The following is a 22,477-nucleotide window of genomic DNA, read 5'->3' on the forward strand; positions in this document are numbered from 1 at the left end:
AACTAGTTTCAAAGTAGATCTTGAAGTCAAGAAGGACTCTGCAACGTATGTACAAGTCTTTCAATAATGTCTACTACTATCTAGAAAGCTCAGATGGAGAGCTCTTTACTGGCATTCAAACCCTATATATGTTTAATCACTCAGAGGATGTCAGAACTGTCATGTCTGTGATATAACAATTCTCTAGGCCATACTCTGACTGAGTTGTAGAACTGACAATCTCAGATAATTCTATTCTTGTGTTCTTCTTCTATCTCTCAAGATCTCTCAAAAAGGCTGATTAATCTTCTGATTTAAGAAACAGAATTGTCATATTATTCTATTTAGACATTCTGTGAACTGTACTCCGTAGAGAGAGTGTCTAATGTATTAATAAGAGCTGCAGACCACACAGGGGGGTGGAGAGAGGAGATGGGGTGGGATCTGCTTTGGAACACTAGTTATTTTTGTATGCAAAGCTAGTTATGTAGAACACTAAACCTATAAGAAAGTAGTTGCCTCTTGGCCGGGTGTAAATATCAATCCTTCCCTCCAGCCCAACATCTGAGAAATCACAGCAACTCCGTGCAGTTTACGATTTGGACATAGTCCCTTGCCAAAACGTTTCAGCAGCAATTATTCAATAATGGCAAAACCAAAGGACCAGATTGCTCAAGAGTCAACAATTGGCCCACTTCAACTCGTATGAGCGCGGATCGTCTCCTCTGGAAGAGCCGCATTGAATTTATTTATAATTGGACCAAGTATGCAGCCAAGGCACAACCAGCACCGGTGGAGCTGAGCTTTTAGCGGGCAGAATGGGTGACAGCATGGCGCGAAGAACTTTTTTGGGCACAATTTGGGTGTGGTAGTTACCGTCCACGGGTGTGATAACCAATTACGAAATGGGATAGGCGGCTGAACAGGGAAAGCAACAAAGGATTCGCCGAGCTCATACATTCTCACTCGGTGCTTTGTTGGGAAGTTGTGGTTGGGCCGGACGATATGGCTGTAGGGGGACTTGGGAGTCTCTCCTTAGCAAAAAAATTCCAGCCTGAAGCTCATTGTTCTCGAGCAGGGTTTCAAGCCCCACGAAGCCAGCTTTACGCTGTAGTCACCGATCCGAGTCAAGTCATAGATTTCATGAAAATTTTTCCCCTTAGCATTGTTAGCAATCACCGAGTCAACAATTCTTCCGGGGACGGTTGACTCCAAACCCAGCCTTGTCACCCCTGTCAGCGCGATAATTGGGGCTAAGCAGACGCGACCTCCAATAATTGGGTCGGCATTCCTCCAGTTGAGGCCTTCTTGGGCTGCAGAATGCGCAGCACGCCCAGCACCCGGAGCTGCATATCATTTCAAAATTTGGGAAGCCGTTCTCCCGTTCTATCGAGTTGGCTGGTGATCCTGCGAATCACATCGATGGAGGGGCCTAGGCACCGGGTCCATTTTTCTCCTCTCGGAATAATATATAGGGGTACACCAAGTCCCTGACACAGGTTGACTGAAGTGTTCACCTTTTCCCCCGAACTCTGTTAGCACCTCGCGGTTCTCTTTATTAAAACTCAGTCGTTTTTTATTCTGATGATCTCTCGGCGCCATTAGAGATACAGCATTCATTGAGGCTCCTTTGCCCAACCACTATTTTTTTCCTCGCATTCCCATAAATCAAACAGTAAAAATGGGTGACAAAATGGGTGCTTCTGTTGCGCCAGCGGGCAGGGAGTGGTCGCATGGCTTTTGGTCATGCTGCAACCCATTCGGCACATGTATGCTCCTGGATAACACTTATTCTATATATATGAGAAGAAATCTTAAAGCGCCGCTAACATTGCTCTTGGACAGGCTTGATGACTTACTTCTGTCCTTGCATGGTGTTTGGTAAAACCGAAGCTCGGTTGAAGGAGCCGGGCGCTAGTGAGCACAGTAGTATGAATGGGATGGTAAGGCGCAATTCGCCCTGTTCCAAGTACACAACAAACAGAATTGGACTCTACCCAACTGACGTTAAACTCCGGTCGAATAGTGCTGTGCTTGGGCATGCTTGGCCTACGTGGGTTGTTCGTGTATCCTCACAGCACTCCAGCGCAGCAAGATCCGGGATACTTACGGTATCGAGGGTTCAAGCGCGACCGACTTTTGCGCGTCATTCTGCTGCCCCTGCTGCACCATCGTGCAGAATTCGAAAGAATCCGTGACGAGAAACCAGCAGGCTGGAGCCTACCAATCGCCACCAGCCATGCAATATCCATAAATGGGCGCGATCCATGGATGTTTGAAACTTGCCCCAAATGGAAAAGAAAAAGAACGACGAGGATGGCATTGATGACGGGATTGCCGATTTTATTCCATGAGTTCTCTGCTATATTGTTTTCGCTATTTTATTTGCACGCTTTTTATTATACCTCCTACGCAATGATTGTCAATTTCCCTTATAATTCCTTCTATCTTTCGTTCTTTCGTTCGTGGAGGATGGTGCTTCACTGCCGCTTCCGCATGAGCTGGATAATCTTTGAATGGCTCATCTTGACTTTTATAAAGCCCTTGCTTAACAGGTGCTGCTTCACTTAACGTTGCCATACTTCCGTTATTTGATAGGTTAATGCTATTATTTATGAAGATTCATTTTAGTTCGATTCATCACAGTGTGGATCCAACCTTGGAAGTCCTCACATGATCCATGTCCTCGATTCGGAAACTTCTTGCGCTCAATAATAATAATCTAACGCTCAATCTAACAACCTAGTATCTAGTATAACGTACCCCCCAGAACCCTATCTAGGCAGGCATCTTCCGTCAGCAAGAGAACTTCGCTAGCTAGATTATAATACACGCAACATGAATCCTCCTACACAATCACCAGGCATTTACTTGGAACTGTATTGGTCAGATTAGCTAAGAAACAAGTTCCTTACTTCTGTACCGTACCTAGGCTATTCTGATGGGCGTTCGGTTGAATGATTCGCGGGGTCTAAGCTAACCCCACCTCACTCACCCCCTCCCCAGCTCTCCTGCGGCTCCCCATCCGGCTATGGACGGTCAACCGCCCCTTACCGGGAGACTTGGAACTGTCTCCAACTCGCTACGTTGGTAATCATATTCCACCCTAACTACTTTTATAGGGCCACATCCCCATTGTTTGCATACGCCCTTCCCGCATTTTCTATTTATACAACCGCCTTCCCGCTGCAAATCGAGAATCTGGCCCCGTTACTCAAATTGAAAAACGCTTCATCTTTTTACGATAGCCTCCAACTTGATCTTGCACAATACGATGTCTCCTCCATCAGCTACCGCTACAGAAACAGCAGCCTCCGCTGCCGCTACCGTGCAGGTTAACGTGCAAGCGATGCCCGCATTTCCCAGACCACCAGTTTTTGAGGACAAGTATAAAGAGCGAGAATATCTTAAAGGGCGATTAGCCGCTGCATTTCGGATCTTCGGAAAATATGGCTTCGACGAAGGGGTTGCCGGCCACATCACGCTCCGTGACCCTGTTGATCCGACGACATTCTGGGTGAATCCCTTTGGCACGGCCTTCTCCCTCATTAATGCCTCCGATCTTATTCAGGTTGACCATGATGGAAAAGTGATTGACGGCGGGAAGGTCCGGCTGCTGAATACGGCAGCATATATGATCCATGCTGCGGTACATGAGGCCCGTCCGGATGTGATGTGTGCTGCGCACAGCCATAGTATCTATGGACGGAGCTTCTGTGCTCTTGGAAAGCCGCTGGATATCACTACCCAGGACGCCTGTGCCTTCTATAACGTGCGTGCTTCTTTTTAAACTCTTTTCTGTTCTTTGTAACTTATTATCTTCCATCCTCTGTTTTTCTGTGCTGCCCGTTTGTCCTTCGCGACGTCTTCCTATGGTCGGAAAATATATAGCAGTCCCGTTCTACACTTTCCTTAGCAGGAAATGCAAACTAACTCTTGTATGCTTTTCCTTGACGCATATTTTTTTAGGATCTTGCCATCTATAAACAATTCAAAGGCGTCGTCCTTGCTAAGGAGGAAGGATACAACATCGCAAACACTCTAGGCAACAAGAAGGCCGCCCTTCTGCAGAACCATGGCCTATTAACAGTGGGCAAGACGATTGAGGAGGCAGTCTTCTGGTTCATCGCCCTGGATAGATGTTGCCAAACCCAGCTGATGGCAGATGCCGCGGCAGCGGGTCGTGGAGGGACTACTGTTAAAATCGATGATGAAGATGCGCTCTTTACCTATAAAACCATTGGCACCCCTGCAGCAGGCTACTTTAACGCGAAACCCCTGTTCGATGTCATTCATAAAGAAACAAATGGAGAGTATTTGCAGTAAATGGCGGCCCATACCGGAGGCGGTAAAGCTTGCAGAATGATGGGGTGGATATACTAGGACATCAGGTGCCGTGAAGGCAAGAGAGGTGGCGATGGCTGGACTGTTGCGGGATTGAAATGGACAAATAGCGGCGTAGGTAAGGTTAAATATTTAATGGCGGATGATTAGGATGACCTCCCGCCACACAGTTAAGAATGTGTATATGAACGATACGAAGTGGGCATGGCCACCGAAAAATGAATACATCCAGCTCATGTTGAAAACTACCTACCATAGCACAAATCCCTACTACGCTCAGTCTTTGAAAATTATCATGATTTGTGTGTCCTTCTCCCGCCTAATTCCAACTTTCCAAAGGCTTCAAGAAATATATTTGTGTCACGTGATTCCATAGTGTCAAAAGCGGCTTAGGCCCTAACGAAAGCATCTCTAAGACCCATTCAAATTTTCAGTCTCGGAGTTTTGTTTTTCCTTAACTAGTTAGTTACAGGAAAAAAGTCAGATAAAAAAAATTCGGCGTCGTCTTATCATTTTCTTCCTATCCAACACAACCTCCTTTCCCCTTCCTCCTTTCCCCTTCACCCCCCCCCGTGTGTCTTTTATTCTCTCACTGAGTGGTGTGTGTTGCCTTATTCTTCCGTTGTGTTTTTTTGTGAACATATTTTTCCACCGTTTTAAACCCCTGTGTTACCCGCTCCAAGTGAACCTTTAGGATGCTTGGTTCCGTTCGTCGAGGCAACGTCCTCGCACGTACTCTACGAACATGCATTGCGCGGCCGGTTAGAATACAGGCAGGCATTCAGCAGCCGATAAACACATTCCGGGTAGCTCAACAACAGTCTATCCTGCCGACGAGAAGTTTCCATGCGTATCCAGCCCTTAGATCTTCTCAAGCAGCCAGCGCAGTTAAGGAAGCTGAAGAAGCACCCTGCGAGCTCACTCAGTTTTCTGAACTGGCCTCCAATGGATTGATCAGCGATAATGTCATTCGCGTCATTACGAATCAAATGAATATTACGACCATGACAGATGTACAGAGGATGACCATCAATGCTACGCTAAATGGTTCTGATGTGTAAGTTGTTCTAATATCACCCAATGCTTCCCTCACTTCTTACTTTCAATTTTCTTAACGTGTACGTTGTAGCCTCGCCCAAGCGAAGACCGGTACGGGTAAAACGCTAGCTTTCCTTCTTCCGGTTGTTCAGAATATCCTCAAAGATCAGCAACTCGCTCAGCGCCCAAGATTCTCTCACAACCAGACCGACGCTTCAGACATCCGCGCGATTATCATTTCCCCCACCCGCGAACTTGCCGAACAGATTGCTGTTGAAGCGAAGAAAATTGTATCAAACACTAGCATCATTGTCCAAACAGCTGTGGGAGGTACAAGGAAGCGTGAAGGTTTGATGCGGATTCAGCGCGATGGATGCCATATCCTCGTTGGCACTCCGGGCCGCCTTATCGACATCTTCTCTGACCCCAACAGCGGTGTCTCTGCCCCAAAACTGAGTGCATTGGTGCTTGATGAAGCGGATCGTCTTCTTGATATTGGCTTTGCTCCTGACATCCAAGAGCTTCAAACCTATCTGCCCCGTCGTCGAGAAGTTGACCGACAAACTCTTATGTTTTCCGCCACGGTTCCGCGGGAGGTGATGTCCATGGTTCGTCAGACAATGAAACGCGATTTCACTTTTGTCAAAACCGTTCAAGAGGATGAAACTCCAACCCACCTGGCCGTTCCTCAAAAACACGTTGTCCTCCGAGGCATGGAAAACCAGCTCCCAGCCATTCTAGAATTAGCGAAACAAGGCATCGAGAAACATGAACAAGATCCGGATAATAATATGCCGTTCAAAGCGATCGTCTATTTCAATTCTACCGCCGAGGTGACATTGGCGAAGCAAGCCTTTGCGGCAATGAGGTCGAATACCTCTACACACTCGTCGCATCCCCTCCCTGATACCCCGTCCTATGAAATGCATTCTCGCCTGTCTCAAGAGCAGAGGACAAGATTTTCAACCATGTTCCGCAAATCCAAGTCTGCCATTCTTTTCTCTTCTGACGTTACTGCGCGTGGAATGGACTTCCCTGACGTCACCCATGTGATCCAGATGGGAATCCCGCGAGACAGGGAAACATATATTCACCGCCTTGGACGGACAGCTCGTGCCAACAAGAAGGGAGAGGGTTGGCTATTCACTTTGGATCTAGAGATCGGAAACCTTAGGCGAACTCTGGGAGGTCTCCCAATCCAATCTGACAGTCACAGCCTTCTCACTGCAACAGCTGACATGTCAACGGACATTGGTCACCCACCCCATGTGTCTGACATTTTCTCTAAAGTGAAAGATGGCTTCAGAATGGTTCCGATGAAGGACAAGTCTACCGCCTATGGCGCATATCTGGGCGTAATGAGCAACACAAGAGATAAATTCGAGGTTGTTCGCTACATCAATCAACTTTCGGCTCACGCCTGGGGCTTGAAAGAACCCCCATTTTTCTCGGCCTCGCTCGCTCACAAAATTGGATACAAAGGCGTTCCGGGTCTGAATACTAGGAACGACAATCGCGAAGATGACGACTCTCGCGAATCTTCGGGGTCTCGCGGCTCCTATGGCTCCATTAATTCCTACGGTTCTCGTGGCTTTGCTCCTCGCGATCCTTATGCTTCCCGTATGTCTTACGGCTCTCGCCCCTCTAGTGACCGGGGCGGCCGGGGTGGCCGGGGTGGCTGGGGTGGCTGGGGTGGCCGGGGCGGCCGGGATGGCTTTAATGACGGCGGCAATCGAGGTTCCCGTAATTCCAACCGCACATTTGGAGACGGGCGTGAATATAACAATAACAGACAAATCCGTAGCAATCCTTTCGACTTTGACTTGTAATTCAATTACCAGCATGAGCGGAAATTGTTATTAATTGTCTACACGCCTGTCCAGCGCTACAACCATCACATCATGGTACATTTAATAGAATGTGGCGATGCGGAGTCGGATACATATCCGAAATAAAATTAGCTAATTTTTTTTCTTTTCGTTTTCTACCGCTGGCATGGCGCAGAGTATGGCCTCGGCACATTCCTCTTGCCCTCTCGCTCGCGACGATTATAGACATGGGATTGGCATGTTTATCTCCTGGTGTTGAGGGCCTCCTTGTTCATGTTTCACCTTCAAGCTTATCGGGACTTCTTTTTTTCGATTTTTCTACACGTTGGGGCAAGACGTTTCCTTTTTTCCTTCTTCTATTTTCCTATTAGGGCTATCCAGGTGAAAAGGCGATGTTTGTTTTGCTGTTCTCGATCGATTTGAGAGGAGTCATTTATTACTCACCCTCGATTCATTTCTTCATATGTGTTTTATCATATTTTTTACATTTGTTACCCTGAATCTCTTCTCCCTTTATCTTCATGGTTGTATAGTACGCTTCCGGCTTCGCATATCTTTTGTGTACCTTCCAAATCCCTTGTAATTAATTATTTTGCATTTCTATCCTTTCCTTAACTTCACTTTTGTATTCCTCTTTCTATATGTGTTACTGAAAAAGTTTTATACGAATTTAAAGCCCTTCGATCTTCACACTCGAGATATTCGACTACATTAAATACGTGCGCCGTTGGCCTCCTGTCCTTCTCCGCTCCCATGTTTCATGCCGTTCCTGGCCACTCTGGGTAGACGACTATGCGGACGTATGTATATATAATTTATAAATGAAAATTTTACCCGATGACATCTTCCATCTTCCAGCTATACGAAAGCACTCCATCTTCATTTATCCAGGATGTAAATTTAAATTCATCCAAGGTTCACTTGAGACGAACTCAAAAGAGAGTTAGTTATTTATTCACTTAGTAACAAACCTCGGATCCGAATTTATGGAAGGAAGAAAGAAAGGTTAGACAGCTGTCGACACCAGCTTTCCGAGCAAGTTTTCCAGGATAACTGCCTTGAATGTCTCAGGCGTGCCAGTAGTTATTTAATAACTAACTTACTTGTAAGCGCTAACTATCGTTGGCATCAAAATGCGTGCGCAGCCAGACTACGTACTCCACGTCAAACCTCCAACTAAACGCCCATTCACAGGCCTGACAACGTCACTCCGGGCGGCTACGGAAACAATGGTTACAGAGTGACTGTCCATGTCCCTATGTTATTTATAGAATTGATAGTATTCCGCTATTATTTTAAAACTATGTCGCAGGGCTCTTATTCTTTGACCGTTAGGTCCCGCCCTTTCTTTGCACATAAAGAGCTATTTCAGCAGCAATTTTTGCGTAGCAAGAGATTCTTTGTCAAAATTCTGCCTGGCGCAGCCTTATTTGGCAATCCATTTCCCCTTCCTTGCCTTGCCAGAAGACGTGGGCTGAGCTGCAGGGCCTGCCTTGCGACTTTTGCTAGTATTTCGAGACACCAACACCAAGCAAGACTATACACATAACCCGAAGATAGGGATGGCAACTTCGAATCACTCTATTCAAGCACGGCTCGAACAATTAGCACCAAAAGTTGTCGTTGCGTTGAACAAGACATGCCCCGTACTCGCACGGGAGTATATATCGTTCGCCTGTGAAGGCGACGAGAAGATAGCCGAGAATCTTCTAAAGCAGAAACGCCAGGAAGCGTTTGCATCCAAGTCACATATTTTTCGTCGGCAACCCAGCAAGCGTGCGTTTAGTAACGAGGAAATCTACTCCGTCATAGAGCAGGTGGTTCGAACCGATGGCTCCCTTGGGGTCCTCGATTACCTACTGGCCAAAAGCAATGATGCGAAACTCGAGAAACACCTCTTCAAACAGCAACATCATGCGACGAAGAGAGATATTGGCTCCCTTCTGATATGGGCGGCGCGAATGCAACAATCGTCTATGGTGTATCTTTTGAGTTTACATTCTGACGAGACTGGATTAAACGAAGCTCTGGAAATTGTAGTGTCGGGACGGCACCTAGAGTGCACCAAGACCCTACTTCAAAATGGCGGAGACCCAAATTTCTGCCAGCAGGCATTCCTAGCAGCAGTAACACGTGGAGATACACAGCTGGTCGAGTTACTCCTAAGTGCTCAAAAACGAATGGCTGCATCATGCCTTGATCAGGCTCTACCTAGCGCTGTTGCTACTGGAACCCTCGACCTGGTTGCTCCATTGCTGAAAAGCGGAGCCGATGGTAATGTTCCTGGGGCTCTGGAAAGTGCAGTTCGCGCAGGGAACGTCAATATTGTTGCTGCATTGATCTTAGCAGATCATCCGCCTTCGAAGACGTCTCTTGATGGTGCTGTCGAACTCACCCTTAACGAGATTGCGTCCGGTTCAGATCTCCAAAGAACGCTCCTCGAGATACTTCTCTGCGGCGGCGCGAATACAGAAGTGGTCTCAAGGAGACTCGTCAAAGCCGTTGAGCGGAATGACGAGCAAATCGTCTCCTTGTTTGTCAGGTATGGTGCGTCTGTGACGTATAACTCGGCCGACGCGATCATTCGTGCAATTCAAATGGGAAATACAAACTTGCTGGGGAGTTTATTTAGCGCTCGCATCGATGGACAACATGCCTCGCATATTTTGACTATATTCCCTAAAATTGCGTCGAATATACCAGCCTCGAAACAATTAGCAATCATTTCCGCATTAGTGGAGCGGGGTGCCAGTGGATATGCGCTTCATCCATGTTTGGTAAATGCAGTTCAGCGGAATCAGTACGATATTGTCGAATATCTTGTGAGCAAACATGCATCCGTCGATTATGATAATGCAGAAGCACTTTGTTGTGTGGTTGCTTCTGTCTCTCTCCCATTATTCGAACTACTTCTCAAGGGCTGCCCTTCAAAAGAGTCCTTGGAGCAGTGCTTTCCTTTATTGGAAGCTGTCCCTTCTAAACCTCGCCTGGTCATGGCAGGACGCCTATTGGCAGCTGGTGCAAAGGGTGTGGAGGTGGAGAATGCCTTGGTTAAAGCGGTGATGTCTGATTTTACGATGGAAAAGGAGCCCCTTATTTACGAGTTTGTGCGGCATGGAATCGATGTCAATGTTAAAGGAGGAAAATGTTTCCGTGAAGCTGCTGGGGCAGGTGATGTCGGTGCTTTAAAGATACTCTTGAAAGGGGCTCCTTCACCTGCGTCCCTCGCTCAGGGAATTATCCCTGCCCTTAACTTGCCAAATTCCGATCTCCGATTCACTGTACTGGACCTGCTTGTTTCCTCCGGCGCACGTGGTCCTCCTGTCGATGAAGGCCTCCTATATGTGATCAATGAAAAACGGGTGGATATACCTTTGCTGCAGCTGCTTCTTGATAAAGGAATTGCTGACGTGAATTCCAACAACGGGAAGCCGATCGAACTGGCAACCAAACAAGGAAATTCCGATCTTCTTCGAATGCTCCTGACATACAATCCATCCTATACGAGCTTAAATATTGCCTTTCCCATAGCGCTTAGTCTACAGGACTGCGCGTTGCAGTACAATATGTGCCACAGACTCCTTGCGGCAGGTATCAAAGGCGAGACGCTTGACTCTGGCCTCGTAACTGCACAAAAACAGTCCTGGAGCCACCCATCGCTCGTGGAGTTGTTGCTAAAATATGGGGCTAACGTGAACTTCAACAACGGCGCCGTGGTCCGAAAAGCGATCAAAAATTCCGACGAAAAACAATTAGAGATTCTTGTTTCTCACGCACCATCAACCGACACATTGAGTATAGCTCTAGATACGGTACTGAAAATGGATACGAGTGCCACACATCACATGGCAAAAATTCTACTAGAGGCGGGTTGCGGTCGAATGCCAAAAATTATAAACAAGTTTTTGGCTGAGGCAGTGAGATTGAAATCTGATGCGTCCTTTGTGAAATTGATTTTGGAATTTGGTGCCTCTGTTAATGATGAACATGGACAGGCCATTTGCTCATCCATTGAGACCCGCTCTTTTGACATCATGACCCTCCTTCTTTCACAAGATGCCACCATGGAGGTATTAGAAACGGCTTTTCGCTCCAGCTGGGCGCTTCAGGGGGCTGAACGATATCAATATGTTTCCAAGATTCTCCAGGCAGGCTATGACGGACCACAGATCCATGGAGCTCTCACGGAAGCAGTACAAGAACGTCCCGCTGAAGCTGAGACTTTAAAACTCTTACTCAAGCACGGGGCCTCTGTTCATCACTCTAGCAACCTCCCGCTCCTCCATGCAGCTACGTCGATGGATGCGGCTACGCTAAAACTATTACTGGAGGGCGTCTCCGACCGGAGTGCTATCAATGACGTCTTTTCACAAATGGTTTCAGCGGGCAATACTTGGCTGTCCGCGCCTGGTCTACTGGTAATCCAACAATTTCTAGAAAATGGGGCCGCTGGTGAAGCGATTGATTCCGCCCTTGCCGTCTCTGTCGAAAACTTTGGGGTTATCCCAGAAGCTACGGATGTTGTGGACCTCTTGCTTCGATTCGGGGCGAACGCTGACTATGACGACGGTCGAGCTCTCAAACTAGCGATTGGAAAGTGTAGCTCGGTGCTTGTACGAATGCTTTTGGGCTCTATTGAATCAACAGCAAACCTACCTGCAGCATTCTCTACTATCCTTTCATCAAATTTGCCTGAAGATACTACCCTTGAGTTGATCGAAATGTTCACTCAAATTCCCGGAGGCATTCCAGATTTAAATCGCTATATGTATGATGCTGATGGGACACAACAGGAACCAGTCACATTTGCAGCGTTAAGAAAGTGGCCGCGTGGGACCAAGATTCTTGAAGCTTTGCTGAAAGCTGATATTCTTGTTGATCAAACCATCCCGTATGTCATCGAGTCCAAAGAAGGATACGAGCAGGTGTCTCTTCTTCTATGGGCTCTTCTTCAGCCGCAACAGAAAATCAGTCCTTATGTTATTGATTGCCTATTGAGGAATGGAGGTAAGGGTGGAATCTTTTTAGAATTCGTTTCTGGATCTCTGTCTAACATTTTCTTCGGTAGCAAACCCGAACTTCCAATCAACTGGTTCTCATCAGACCCCCCTATTGATCGCAACGATGGAGAGAACACCGGACATGGTGCACACACTCATCCAACACGGTGCTGATGTTTCTATATGCGACACGTCTGGCCGCACTCCACTCTTTTACGCCAGCAAACGCGGCCAAGTAGCAGCCATGCACCACTTGTTAAACGCCAATGCTGGTGTTGATGATGGAAGCATACATGAAGCTTCGCGTGAATTGCACTCTGAAGCCGTCAAGTTGCTCATTGAGTATGGCCATGATCCTAACTTCCCTTCGATGGCTCATGATGGTCGGAGTGCGTTGGCAGAGCTCTGCCTCAACGCGTCAGCAGATTCAGCGACAGCATTTGGCAAACTCAGACAGACGATTGATATTCTCGTGGCTGGAAAAGCTGAACTTATCTCTGATAGAGGTCACAAGCCGCTATTAATGCATGCCCTGGACAACCCAACCGGCTGCACGAATGTTACAAAGGCACTCCTAGCTAGTGGGCTCTGGAGACGTATTAACGATGAGAAGAATTTTTATTCTCAGGACGGCTTCATATTTTCCCCTACAATGTATATTTCCAAAGGTCTTCAAAGGAGTTCCAAAGAATATGTACCAGACCTCTTACATATCCTTAAGGCCAACGGATGCAAGGACGTTTTCTACAGACAGGACGGCCCTCAACCGCCAGACATGGTCGGAGCCCCACAGGACATCCTCGAGGAGGACAGGAGACGAAAAGCACGAGAGCGCCGCCTGCAGGAGCAAGACGAGGAGCACCAACTAGCGCTGAAGCGCGAAATGGAAGCCGCGGAGCAGCAAAGCCTCGTCATGATAAAAACACATAGCCTTCGGATCCAGCAAGACCGCAAAGTAGCAGAAAACCGCGACGCAGCCACAGCCAACTCTGCAGCGCTACAACTACGCCTAGAAGCCACCGCAGCTGCACAGCGCCAACGGATAGCGGACCAGCAGCGAAATTCAGATCTCCAGCAACAGCGCACCCTCAACCAGGTTCGGCTCGAGGCCACGAAGGAGGAAGGTAGGCTACAGATCGAGTACCAAAAGGCATCCGCGGCAATCCAACAGGGTGTGTTTGACGGGCGGGTGCAAGCTGAATCCCGCAGGCTGAAGGAGCTGGAGGCTGCGAATGAGCGACAGTATAAGCGCGATACTGACCTGTTGTCACGCCAGGAGCGTGCTATGGCTAGTCGGAAAGCCATTATGGCGGATTCGAAGGGCTTCACATTGCCCGCTGTTAATGAGCCACAGCGGAGGATAGGGCAGGGTGATTTAAGTCCCGATTAAGTGGAGTGTCGTTTAAATACCTTGTTTTGGATTTATTCCGTTTTCCCATTTTTCATATTCTTGAGTTTTGGTTCAATTACCACATGTTTGGAATGTTAGAAGACGGCTTTGCATTTGATTGTGACGATACTCCGTTCCTCACCTGATATATGTATGCATCCCCAATCTAGGTCTATCCAGGATGATGACCCCCTCACCCTGCTTTTCATGATAATAATATCTTCAGACCATTACTCTATACAAGATTAAACCTGGAAACGTGAAGACAGAGATGATCTAAACAGTGTAAACAATCCCAAGGAAAATAGGATATAAGCAGAAGAAAACTGGAGAGAAACTGGGAAAGAAGTTTTAGCACACGTATTCGATAGGCGCTGTGATACTCTGGACAAAAAAAATCTCAAACAAAAAGAAGAAAAAGAAAAAGAAAAAGAAAGAAAGGGAAAGCAAAGGGGAATTCTAAGAGTAAGCGATACAAACCAAAAGATATCTATATGGATAGGGGCATGAAGGGGAAACCAAAACCCATCAGATAAAAACAAAGGATATATTGTAGAATAATGAAACAGCGGTACGGTAAACTAGAATGAAGCGTTCCCAGAAATAAAATGGTACATGCCTGGAGAGGCGTGGGTTATACCTCGCGCTCAATCATATGGGTCCGCGCTGGGCCAGTCCCAATCCACTTAATAGGTACACCGCCCATCTCCTGCTCAATGAACTGGACATAACGCCGCGCATTCACCGGCAGGTCCTCCCACCTAGTAACACCCATGGTATTCGACTTCCACCCAGGGAAAGTCACATATTCCACCTCAACCTTATCCAGCACCTCCAGCTGCGCAGGGAACGACTCCAACCGCCTCCCGTCCAGCTTATACGCAACCGCAACCTTAATCTCATCGAAGTCATCCAGAATATCCAGCTTGGTGAGGTTGATGGTGGTGTAGTGGTTGATGGCATTGCTGTAGCGGCACATGACCATATCGAGCCAGCCGCAGCGGCGTCGTCGGCCGGTTGTGACGCCAAATTCGCGTCCGACGGATTGCAGCTTTTCGCCGATGTCGTTGATCTGTTCGGTGGGGAAGGGGCCGGAGCCTACGCGGGTAGTGTACGCTTTTACAACGCCGACGATGGATTTTATGGAGGTTGGGTTGAGGGTTAGGCCCTGGATGGCGCCGCCTAGACCTGTGCAGGAGGAGGTTACGTAGGGATAGGTGCCGTGATCGATGTCGAGCATGAGGGCGTTTGCACCCTCGACTAGGACGGATGGACAAGAGCGGTATTTTTCCAGGAAGGCCATCTGGTCGACGACGTAGGGTTGGAGTTTTGTGCGGTATTCCTTTTCGTACGCGGTGTTCCCATGTCAGTTAGTCCGTAATTTGCAAATTCCCAAGGCGTCTCTGCCTCAAAATCAAGAACCAGGCGGGATATATTGGACATACGTTAAACCTCTTAACCTCATCTTCAAGATCATACTGCAACTCTCCAAACCGCCTTCGATAGCCCGCCTCCAGACTCCGCAATTTATCCTCCGCCACACCCTCTTCCAACACCTCCCCAATCCGCACGCCTCTTCTAGATGCCTTATCGCTATAGCAAGGCCCAATACCCTTCCCCGTAGTCCCGACCTTCTTCCCTGCCAAATCTGCCTCTTCCAACCCGTCGACAACGGAATGCAGATCAAAGCAGACATGCGCCCGATCACTGATGAATATTCGCTTATCAGCTTCCTTCAGTCCCTTCGCTTTTAGCGCATCGAGTTCCTTGAAGAAACTGGGCACATGCACCACGGTTCCGCTCCCGATGAGGTTGACGCAGTCGGGCGAGATGAGGCCGGAGGGAAGTATGTGGAAGTCATAGGTTATGTTATCATGAACGATTGTGTGGCCCGCATCTGGAGGTTGAATGAAGAGGGAATTGGTGAGTCATTTTTTGGATTTTCTATTTTTGCGGTAGAGAGGGAAGAGAGAGGAGAGAATTTAAAACTTACTGTGTCCACCAGCTGCTCGACAACAAAGTGTGGCAGATTGAGAAAGGAGATCTGTGATTTTTCCTTTGCCTGAGTTGTTTTGAGGAACAAGATCCCTTATGTTAGTTTCCATTTATTTGATCACAATTGCTTTGACAATAAAGACATGATGATGTGGGAAAAAAAAAAAAGAAAGAAAAAAGAAAAAGAAAGAAAATTACTGCTTGGACTAACCCTCATCACCAAACTGTGCACCTAGAACAATAGTAACCATCTTGTCTGTCTCTTCTCTCTATCTTTGGTGCTATCAATGTCCTGCACCGCGCAATCACTGTAGTATATATAACAAGCGCACTTTTTCCAAGTGTGACTCAATAAAAAAGTTGGAGATAAATAAGATATATAGCCAGTTCAAACCAATTGTGTAAATTGGGGCAACAGGGCTAGTGTAAGGATATATAGCAAAAGGACAATGACAGCTCAGCAATTGGACTGGTGATTGAGTCAACAGTGCAAAATAAATTGGAGGTTGTAGTTGTAGTTGTAGTTGTAGTTGTACTGCGTAGTTGAAGTTGAATTTGATGGCGGGGCAAATCGGAGGCGCGGGTTGGATTTGGGGGGTGGGATGGGATGGGAGAGCATTGACTTGCTATTATTCAAATCTGATTCGGCATAAATTATTACGCAATTAATTTGACCGGCTAACTATCTATCTGTATCTTCAAAAAAATTAAAAAAAAAAAAAAAAAAAAAAAGCAAAGAAAAAAAAGAAAAAAGAAAAAAAAGAAGTTTAAAATTCTCACACCAGCCAAGGAGGGGCAAAATCCAGTTAGGGCTTAGGGCTTGACTTAGGGCTACTTTCCGAAAGCGGGAGCCAGAAGTTGTACTGTACTGTACAATGCAGGGGCAGGGAGAGCAAACCATATAATAATTGATATAACTATACAAGTATGTACGGAGTACATATGCAAAAAACCATGAAACACACAGTCAAACACTCACAGATAAAATATGGGTCACAAAAGAATCAACAAAAGGCATAAAACAATATGGTTAACCCCAGCTGACCAAAAGCATGGGAGATTAATTATCAAAGAAGGGGAAAAAAAAGGAAATCATTCGCTTCCAATCGTACAGTATATAATCCTGTCATGATGGCTGTGGAAAAACTGTGCGCCGTCTGTCCATGCCGCCTATGATTTGTTATCCCCTCTCCCCGCTCTCCGTGTTCCGCCGTCCCCTTAACAACCCCAAAACCGTACGCATGGTTCGCTCACATATAAACATGTACCATGTGTCCATGTACTATGTAATATATAACACGTACAAGGTCTGCCGTACGTTTCTCAGGCCCACCACACCTACAGCTTTCCATTACCTAATAATAATATCTATTAAGATCAGAAGAACAACACAGAGAAATAGAGGTATCCAAACTATCCGACACGAACCACAGCTGGCACAGGCTGGTGGTGGGTTCTACCCCTCATGAACTTTCGCGTCGCATCGAGCGCTTCCAAACCGGCCAGGTGGCGCTCCCACGCAACCTCCCAATGCTGTCTAACGACAAAGTCCTCCTTAACACCACGCATGTAGGCATTGAATCCCCCCTTGGCGCTTCCAGCGACCAGCTGCTCATCATCGGCATCGCTGCCATCATCATCGTCTCGTACGGCGTCACCGCTATTCACTGTTGTCTTGTTGTTGTCGTTGGTCTTCTTTCCAGTGGAATCAACGCCATCATTAATACGTAACCGCGCAGAGTCCCCCACAGCGCTCGTCCAATTGGGAGCAAGCCCTGTCTCGACTGTTTGTTGTCTAGCGTTGAAGTGACCGAGCATGGTACGGTTGAATACATTCCAGTCGTGCATGTATGCGTTGACTTCAGTCACGTAGCGTTCCCATTTTAACTGGACCTCAGCTTTGTGGGGGTGATCTGCTGCTGAGAAATTCGGGGCTGGGGGTACTTTGGGAGGCTTAGGGAGCGCAAGGTCTTGTGGGCGGACAGTTAGACGGGTTCGACTGTTGTCGTTCGGTCTGGATTCGAATGGGAGCGTGCTGCTAAGGTCGTTGAGGTCATTGATGCCGGTGCTATTGGTTGCTGTGAATGGTGCAACGTTGGCGAGGTTTTTCAGGTTTAAAGTATTATTGGATGGGGTAGGAGTTGACCTGTTTTTTGCTGCAGCTGCGGGGTTTGTGGCCGTTGTATCTGGTTTTGTATCTGGTTTTGTATCTGGTGGAATAGGGTGCTGTTGTGGTTTGCTGGCTGAGAGCCCTTCATCAATATCCATTGCCTCAACACCTTCAGAAAAGGTCTGTTTGGGTTCATCGGTGTTTCCATTCCATAGCGTCGATTTCATCTCCTCTGCTTCCGTCGTGACAGCCGCTGGTTTGGGTATTGTTGGCTGCCGCTTCACGGCCGGTTTTGATTGTTTTCTCGGACTTTTCTGGCGGTTTGAGCTCTGGTGGGGCAGTTCATTATGGGGAATAGACCAAATATCGGCCTTCAGAACTTCTTCCTTCCATTTTTCGACTGAGAATCCAGACTCCGTAAAAGCCGATGAAGGCTTACTGGCATTCTCTTTGTGATTCTGAGTCGCATTTCCAGGTGGTGGGAAGGGTCGAGGGTGAGTCGCAGAGTTCGGCCTGCTTATACTCCGACCGCGAGCGCGGGACGACTTCGACTGGTCTCTGGAGGGTTTCGGTGCGAAAAATTCAGTTGCGTGCTGGAATTTGCCGCTCCAGTCTGCGGCAGAGAAGGTAACATCGATACTCTCATGACTTTTACTCTTGGGTTTACCGCTTAGAGGGGGGGTACTTCTGTTTGCAAACGGGCCAAAACTGGGAATTGGAACTGAGTCAGCGTTCATCCTAGTGTTCTCGACGTGGGCTGAATTAAGTGGGTTCATATGGGGTTGGGCTCTGTCCTGTGCTATCTCATCCCTATCTGGGAACGCAAAGCTTTGATCACGGCCTTCTTTTCTCTGTTTTGGAGGTTTAGAAAGCTGGGGCAGGATGCTGGACGGATAAGCCCAAAGCGGGAATGATTGTTCAGGGGTATCAGTAGCAGTAGTCGATGAGGTAAAGCCCCATCTTTCCGACCACTCGCGAACAAAGGACTTATGGGGTGGGCCATACATATTATTAGAATTATCAGGCGTACGTGACTGCCTTGAGTTATAGGTAGGGTTTCCGGTCGCGTGATTCGGGGCGTTGTTTGCGGTGGCATAGGCCTGCTGAAAGTGGGTTTTCGCAGCTGGAACGTGTCCGTGAGAGCCATGTGGGTTAAATCCTGTATTGTTTGAAGGTTGTCCTTGAGGTTTCTCACAGTCAGTATCCGGGGTCCATCTCTTCTGTGGCTTTTGCCTGGGGGTTCCATCTGGGCGCATATAGGACTCGGAAAAAAGCCAAGAGCCCCTGTGAGTTGCCCAGCCCAAAGGTTCCTTACCGGAATCAGCATTCATAAACACAGTTTCTCTTTTCGCAAACATCCTACTCCGTGGCGTCCGTTTTGGTCTAGACGATATATCGACCTTCTCCGAATCGCTTGATGATGGAGAAGACGGAAAAGGCCGGTCGCGGTTCGGTTTGAGCTTTGGGCTGGCACTGTGGTGCCTTCCACGATTAGACTGGGGGGAGGTTGGGCTTGGGGGGTTTGTACGGGACCGGGAATCAGACTCGGTAAATGGTGAATCCCTGGTACTTGACGATCGCCCGAGGCCAGCACCTGATACATATGTTTTTTCACCACCAGCCATTGCATATTTACTGCTCGTCCTCTGGAGATTTGGCACATTAGTATCTGTGGATTCTTCCTGGCGCGGCCATTTTTTTGCCGTTGGTGGAGGGGCAGGCTCAAAATGTGGATGGGGATAAGAAGCCCGAGCCCTATTAGAACTGGTGTAGGCTGAGGTATTCTGCGCCATTGGCTCATCGCCACCTGGGGTTGCGGGAGCAAATCCTTGTCTCTTCTTTGCATGCGCGCGATGCGGAGATGCCTTTGGCACGTTGAAATATGCTTCAAATGCGGATTGAGGACGCTGAGAGGGTTGCGGAGCCGATCCCGATTGGTTTGATTGGCCTGTCCTTGGATCGAATCCTGCCCATCCACCTGTGTTGGGATTCGGTTTCATTTCCTGGAATCCACGGAATGCATCCGCCCTGGTTCTTGTATCCTCGTAAATTTTATCCCATTTTTGCTGTGAAGTTGCTTTCGCATAGCTCGTGTATTTCTGCGCACCGGCAGAAGGAGGTGGAGGATAGGATCCCGGGTGCGGAAACCCTTGAGGGCGATGTTGGGCGTTCGGCTCACTAGGCCTTCGCGGCTGCGTACCAGGTGCTGGCGTTCCCCTAGACTGACTGGGAGAATTTGGGGTGGCTCTAGGATAATTTGCTGGCGTGGGTGCCCGTCGGGGTTGAGAGTGGTTTGGCTGGGAATACTGCGGGCGAGGAGGCGCGCTTGCTCTGGGAGGGCCATAGTACTTACCATATCCCGCACGGAGCCTGCCAGTATCGTATTTTAATCGTTCTTTAGGGTCTATAAGGATTTCGTATGCGGCTTGGATGGATTGAAATTTGGCATTAAACTCGAGTTCTTTCCCTGGATTCCTATCCGGGTGGAATTTTAAAGCTGTAAAGAGGATGCGGAGTCATGTTAGCTATCTCCTCTAGACCTGATCACGCAAGCATAAACAAACGCTGGGTGCAGATATCCCACCTAGTTTCCTATACTTTTGTCGTATTTCGTCTTCTTCAGCTTTGGGGTCAAGACCCAGATCGCCATAGTAGTCCTTCTTTATGTCTGCCTTCACCATTCTCACAGTTCAGTTTGTAGCCCCGCGGCAACGGTAGAAGAAAAGAACGTCCGGAGGACTGTGCTTCAAAGGGCGGGTTGGATGGTAAAATGTAAAAAAGGCGGCGTTTTATCATTGATCAAAGGGGAAATAGGCGCGCATCGTTGTCCGAAGAATAGCTTCCCAGGGAGGAACAGAACGAAATAATAATTCAAGTAAACTAATAGCTCCGGGTAGCATAAAGAGAAAAGTCGTTGCACCTCACTTCCTTTCCGGCGCGCGTGTTTCCCACGTACTAAATAAGCCTATTGTTTGTTATTATAAGCAAAACGGGTGCCAATACCCAACACCCCAAGAGTGATTGAATTTCTGAAACAAAGGGTCTAATCGAGTTGCCTTTGAATGACCAAAACATAGACCCCCCCCCCCAGCACGTCACACGAACAGAGGGATCTCCCGTCGGTCCAACTAGTGGCCTAGTAGACCACAAAGCAATCGTTGGAAAAGTGAGGCAAAATAAATGGAGAGGCAGAGAATAGAAGAGCCACTTGCAAGAGTAGTTCAAAAACCCGAGACAAGAGACAAGGGAGGAGGCCAAGTATGTAGACGGGAGTTGGGCGACGTTACAAGTTGGGTCTGATTGCTGGCACGAAAATTTGAGGCTGGTTGGTTGGGCGTTGTTAGGTAGCAGTACGGAGTAGTCTGCAGTAAACAGCTCACAACACTCGGTCCAATAATGCAGAGCGTGTAGAAAAGCTACTCCAGGGAGAGATGGGATTCGAGGACAGGCTAATTCGTATGATCCTCGGTCGGTTCAGGGGGAGAACTGGAGTGCCTGGAGCTGTGTCGTTCCTGAAGAGAGAGAGAGCTAGAGGACGATGATGGAGGGTCGAGGAGACAACGGGCGGATGAGGACGTCCGTCCAGCAGTTGGTAGCAATCCTTGATGTAACTACTCCGTACTCACTTTGATAGACCTAGAAAATGTGGCTGGTGAGGGAAAGTAAGATGGGTGTTCTTGTGGCCCTGTACGGAGTAGAGTAGAGTCTGCTAAATATTTCTTTGTCGTTGGAGTAAATATTTAACTAAATATTTAACTTCTTAATCATCCACCATGTTTTTGTTAGATAAATATTTTATCCTGTCTATTGGAATCCATGAGATAAATAATCTCATGGACTGGAGTGGAGGGAGGGAGCAACTATTGAGGAGATAGAAGAAGCAGTTCAACAGAAAACTTAAGGGTATTTAATCCATCCACCCTTTCTCGATTTCAGCTTGAGTGTCTTCTTGACACCACAAAAGCGTTCAAGATATATAAGTTATTTATACTCCATACATAAAAATGTTCCACCAAGCCAGGATTTTTCCATCGCCCAACAAAGCCAGCAAAACTACTAAAATGACGAAACATGGGGAAAAGTATCTGGATGCCACGACTAGGGAAAAACGGATAAATACAGTTGAAGGGTTTTTCCTGAAGTATTTAGGTCACACACTGCTTCCCCGTACTAATAGTTAATGTATGTTACCCATCGGATAAATATCTCCTCACCTAAGCAATTTGGCGAACCTCACCATCACATTCTGTCAAACGTCCCCCACCCTGTGCTCCCAGACAATTCGTGAGCCCAGGACACTGTTACATGGTCGTCAACTTCGGCCGGAGCCTGGTGCTCCTGGAATGCCACCGGTCCACTGGGAACGAGTATAATGGGCCTAGAAGAACACTACGTTGTCAAGCTCGGGATTTTACAGTTTTGATTCAATATATCCAGAGAGTATTATTCCCTGCAGATATGGACAGCATGAACATATTTTCCTTGTTTTGCGCGTTTGAAAGCTGTTCTAGCTTGCCTTTGGGATCGTTGTTGGGAGGGGATATATGGAAGACGAATGTTTTCTGTGATTCAGGGAAAAAGGTTTCGATATCGACCCCCCTCACCAATAAGCGCATAAATGCCCTAGAACGCTCACGTAAGCTTACGATGAGATGAGAAAGTTGAACAGGAATGCAGAGAAATACCAGAGAAAAGAAAAGAAGAGGCAAGCGTGCAATCATAAACACGTATATACATGGATGGGAATGGAATCAACAAGTTAATACATCATCAAATATTCATCCAACGAAGA

General features: G+C 47.5%; 6 protein-coding genes across 6 annotated transcripts; 4 read left to right on the forward strand and 2 right to left on the reverse strand.

The window, feature by feature from the left end:
* Positions 1-1,660: 1,660 nt before the first annotated feature.
* On the forward strand, positions 1,661-2,233 carry BDBG_03045 (PLAC8 family protein; the record flags this gene model as incomplete). The annotated part of the gene is made up of 3 exons (XM_002626822.1): positions 1,661-1,748; positions 1,825-1,922; positions 2,006-2,233. The coding sequence occupies 3 exons, from the start codon at positions 1,661-1,663 to the stop codon at positions 2,231-2,233; spliced, it is 414 nt and encodes a 137-aa protein (XP_002626868.1).
* A 1,020-nt stretch (positions 2,234-3,253) lies between these two features.
* BDBG_03046 (class II aldolase/adducin domain-containing protein) lies at positions 3,254-4,305 on the forward strand (the record flags this gene model as incomplete). Its single annotated transcript, XM_002626823.2, has 2 exons — positions 3,254-3,751; positions 3,949-4,305. The coding sequence occupies 2 exons, from the start codon at positions 3,254-3,256 to the stop codon at positions 4,303-4,305; spliced, it is 855 nt and encodes a 284-aa protein (XP_002626869.1).
* A 713-nt stretch (positions 4,306-5,018) lies between these two features.
* BDBG_03047 (DEAD box RNA helicase HelA) lies at positions 5,019-7,190 on the forward strand (the record flags this gene model as incomplete). Its single annotated transcript, XM_002626824.2, has 2 exons — positions 5,019-5,380; positions 5,453-7,190. The coding sequence occupies 2 exons, from the start codon at positions 5,019-5,021 to the stop codon at positions 7,188-7,190; spliced, it is 2,100 nt and encodes a 699-aa protein (XP_002626870.1).
* A 976-nt stretch (positions 7,191-8,166) lies between these two features.
* BDBG_03048 (uncharacterized protein) lies at positions 8,167-15,837 on the forward strand. Its single transcript, XM_002626825.2, has 2 exons — positions 8,167-12,197; positions 12,259-15,837. Exons 1-2 carry the CDS (start codon positions 8,753-8,755, stop codon positions 13,578-13,580), a joined length of 4,767 nt encoding a protein of 1,588 aa, XP_002626871.1. The 5' UTR covers positions 8,167-8,752; the 3' UTR covers positions 13,581-15,837.
* On the reverse strand, positions 14,215-15,826 carry BDBG_03049 (adenylosuccinate synthetase; the record flags this gene model as incomplete). Its single annotated transcript, XM_002626826.2, has 4 exons — positions 14,215-14,922; positions 15,026-15,477; positions 15,574-15,642; positions 15,787-15,826. 4 exons carry the CDS (start codon positions 15,824-15,826, stop codon positions 14,215-14,217), a joined length of 1,269 nt encoding a protein of 422 aa, XP_002626872.1.
* A 492-nt stretch (positions 15,838-16,329) lies between the features above and the next one.
* Positions 16,330-20,366, reverse strand: BDBG_03050 (DnaJ domain-containing protein; the record flags this gene model as incomplete). Its single annotated transcript, XM_031721068.1, has 2 exons — positions 16,330-20,182; positions 20,270-20,366. The coding sequence occupies 2 exons, from the start codon at positions 20,364-20,366 to the stop codon at positions 16,989-16,991; spliced, it is 3,291 nt and encodes a 1,096-aa protein (XP_031577487.1). The 3' UTR covers positions 16,330-16,988.
* Positions 20,367-22,477: the final 2,111 nt, after the last annotated feature.

The sequence above is a fragment of the Blastomyces gilchristii genome (genome assembly GCF_000003855.2).
Source record: "Blastomyces gilchristii SLH14081 genomic scaffold supercont1.4, whole genome shotgun sequence".
NCBI lineage: Eukaryota > Fungi > Ascomycota > Eurotiomycetes > Onygenales > Ajellomycetaceae > Blastomyces > Blastomyces gilchristii.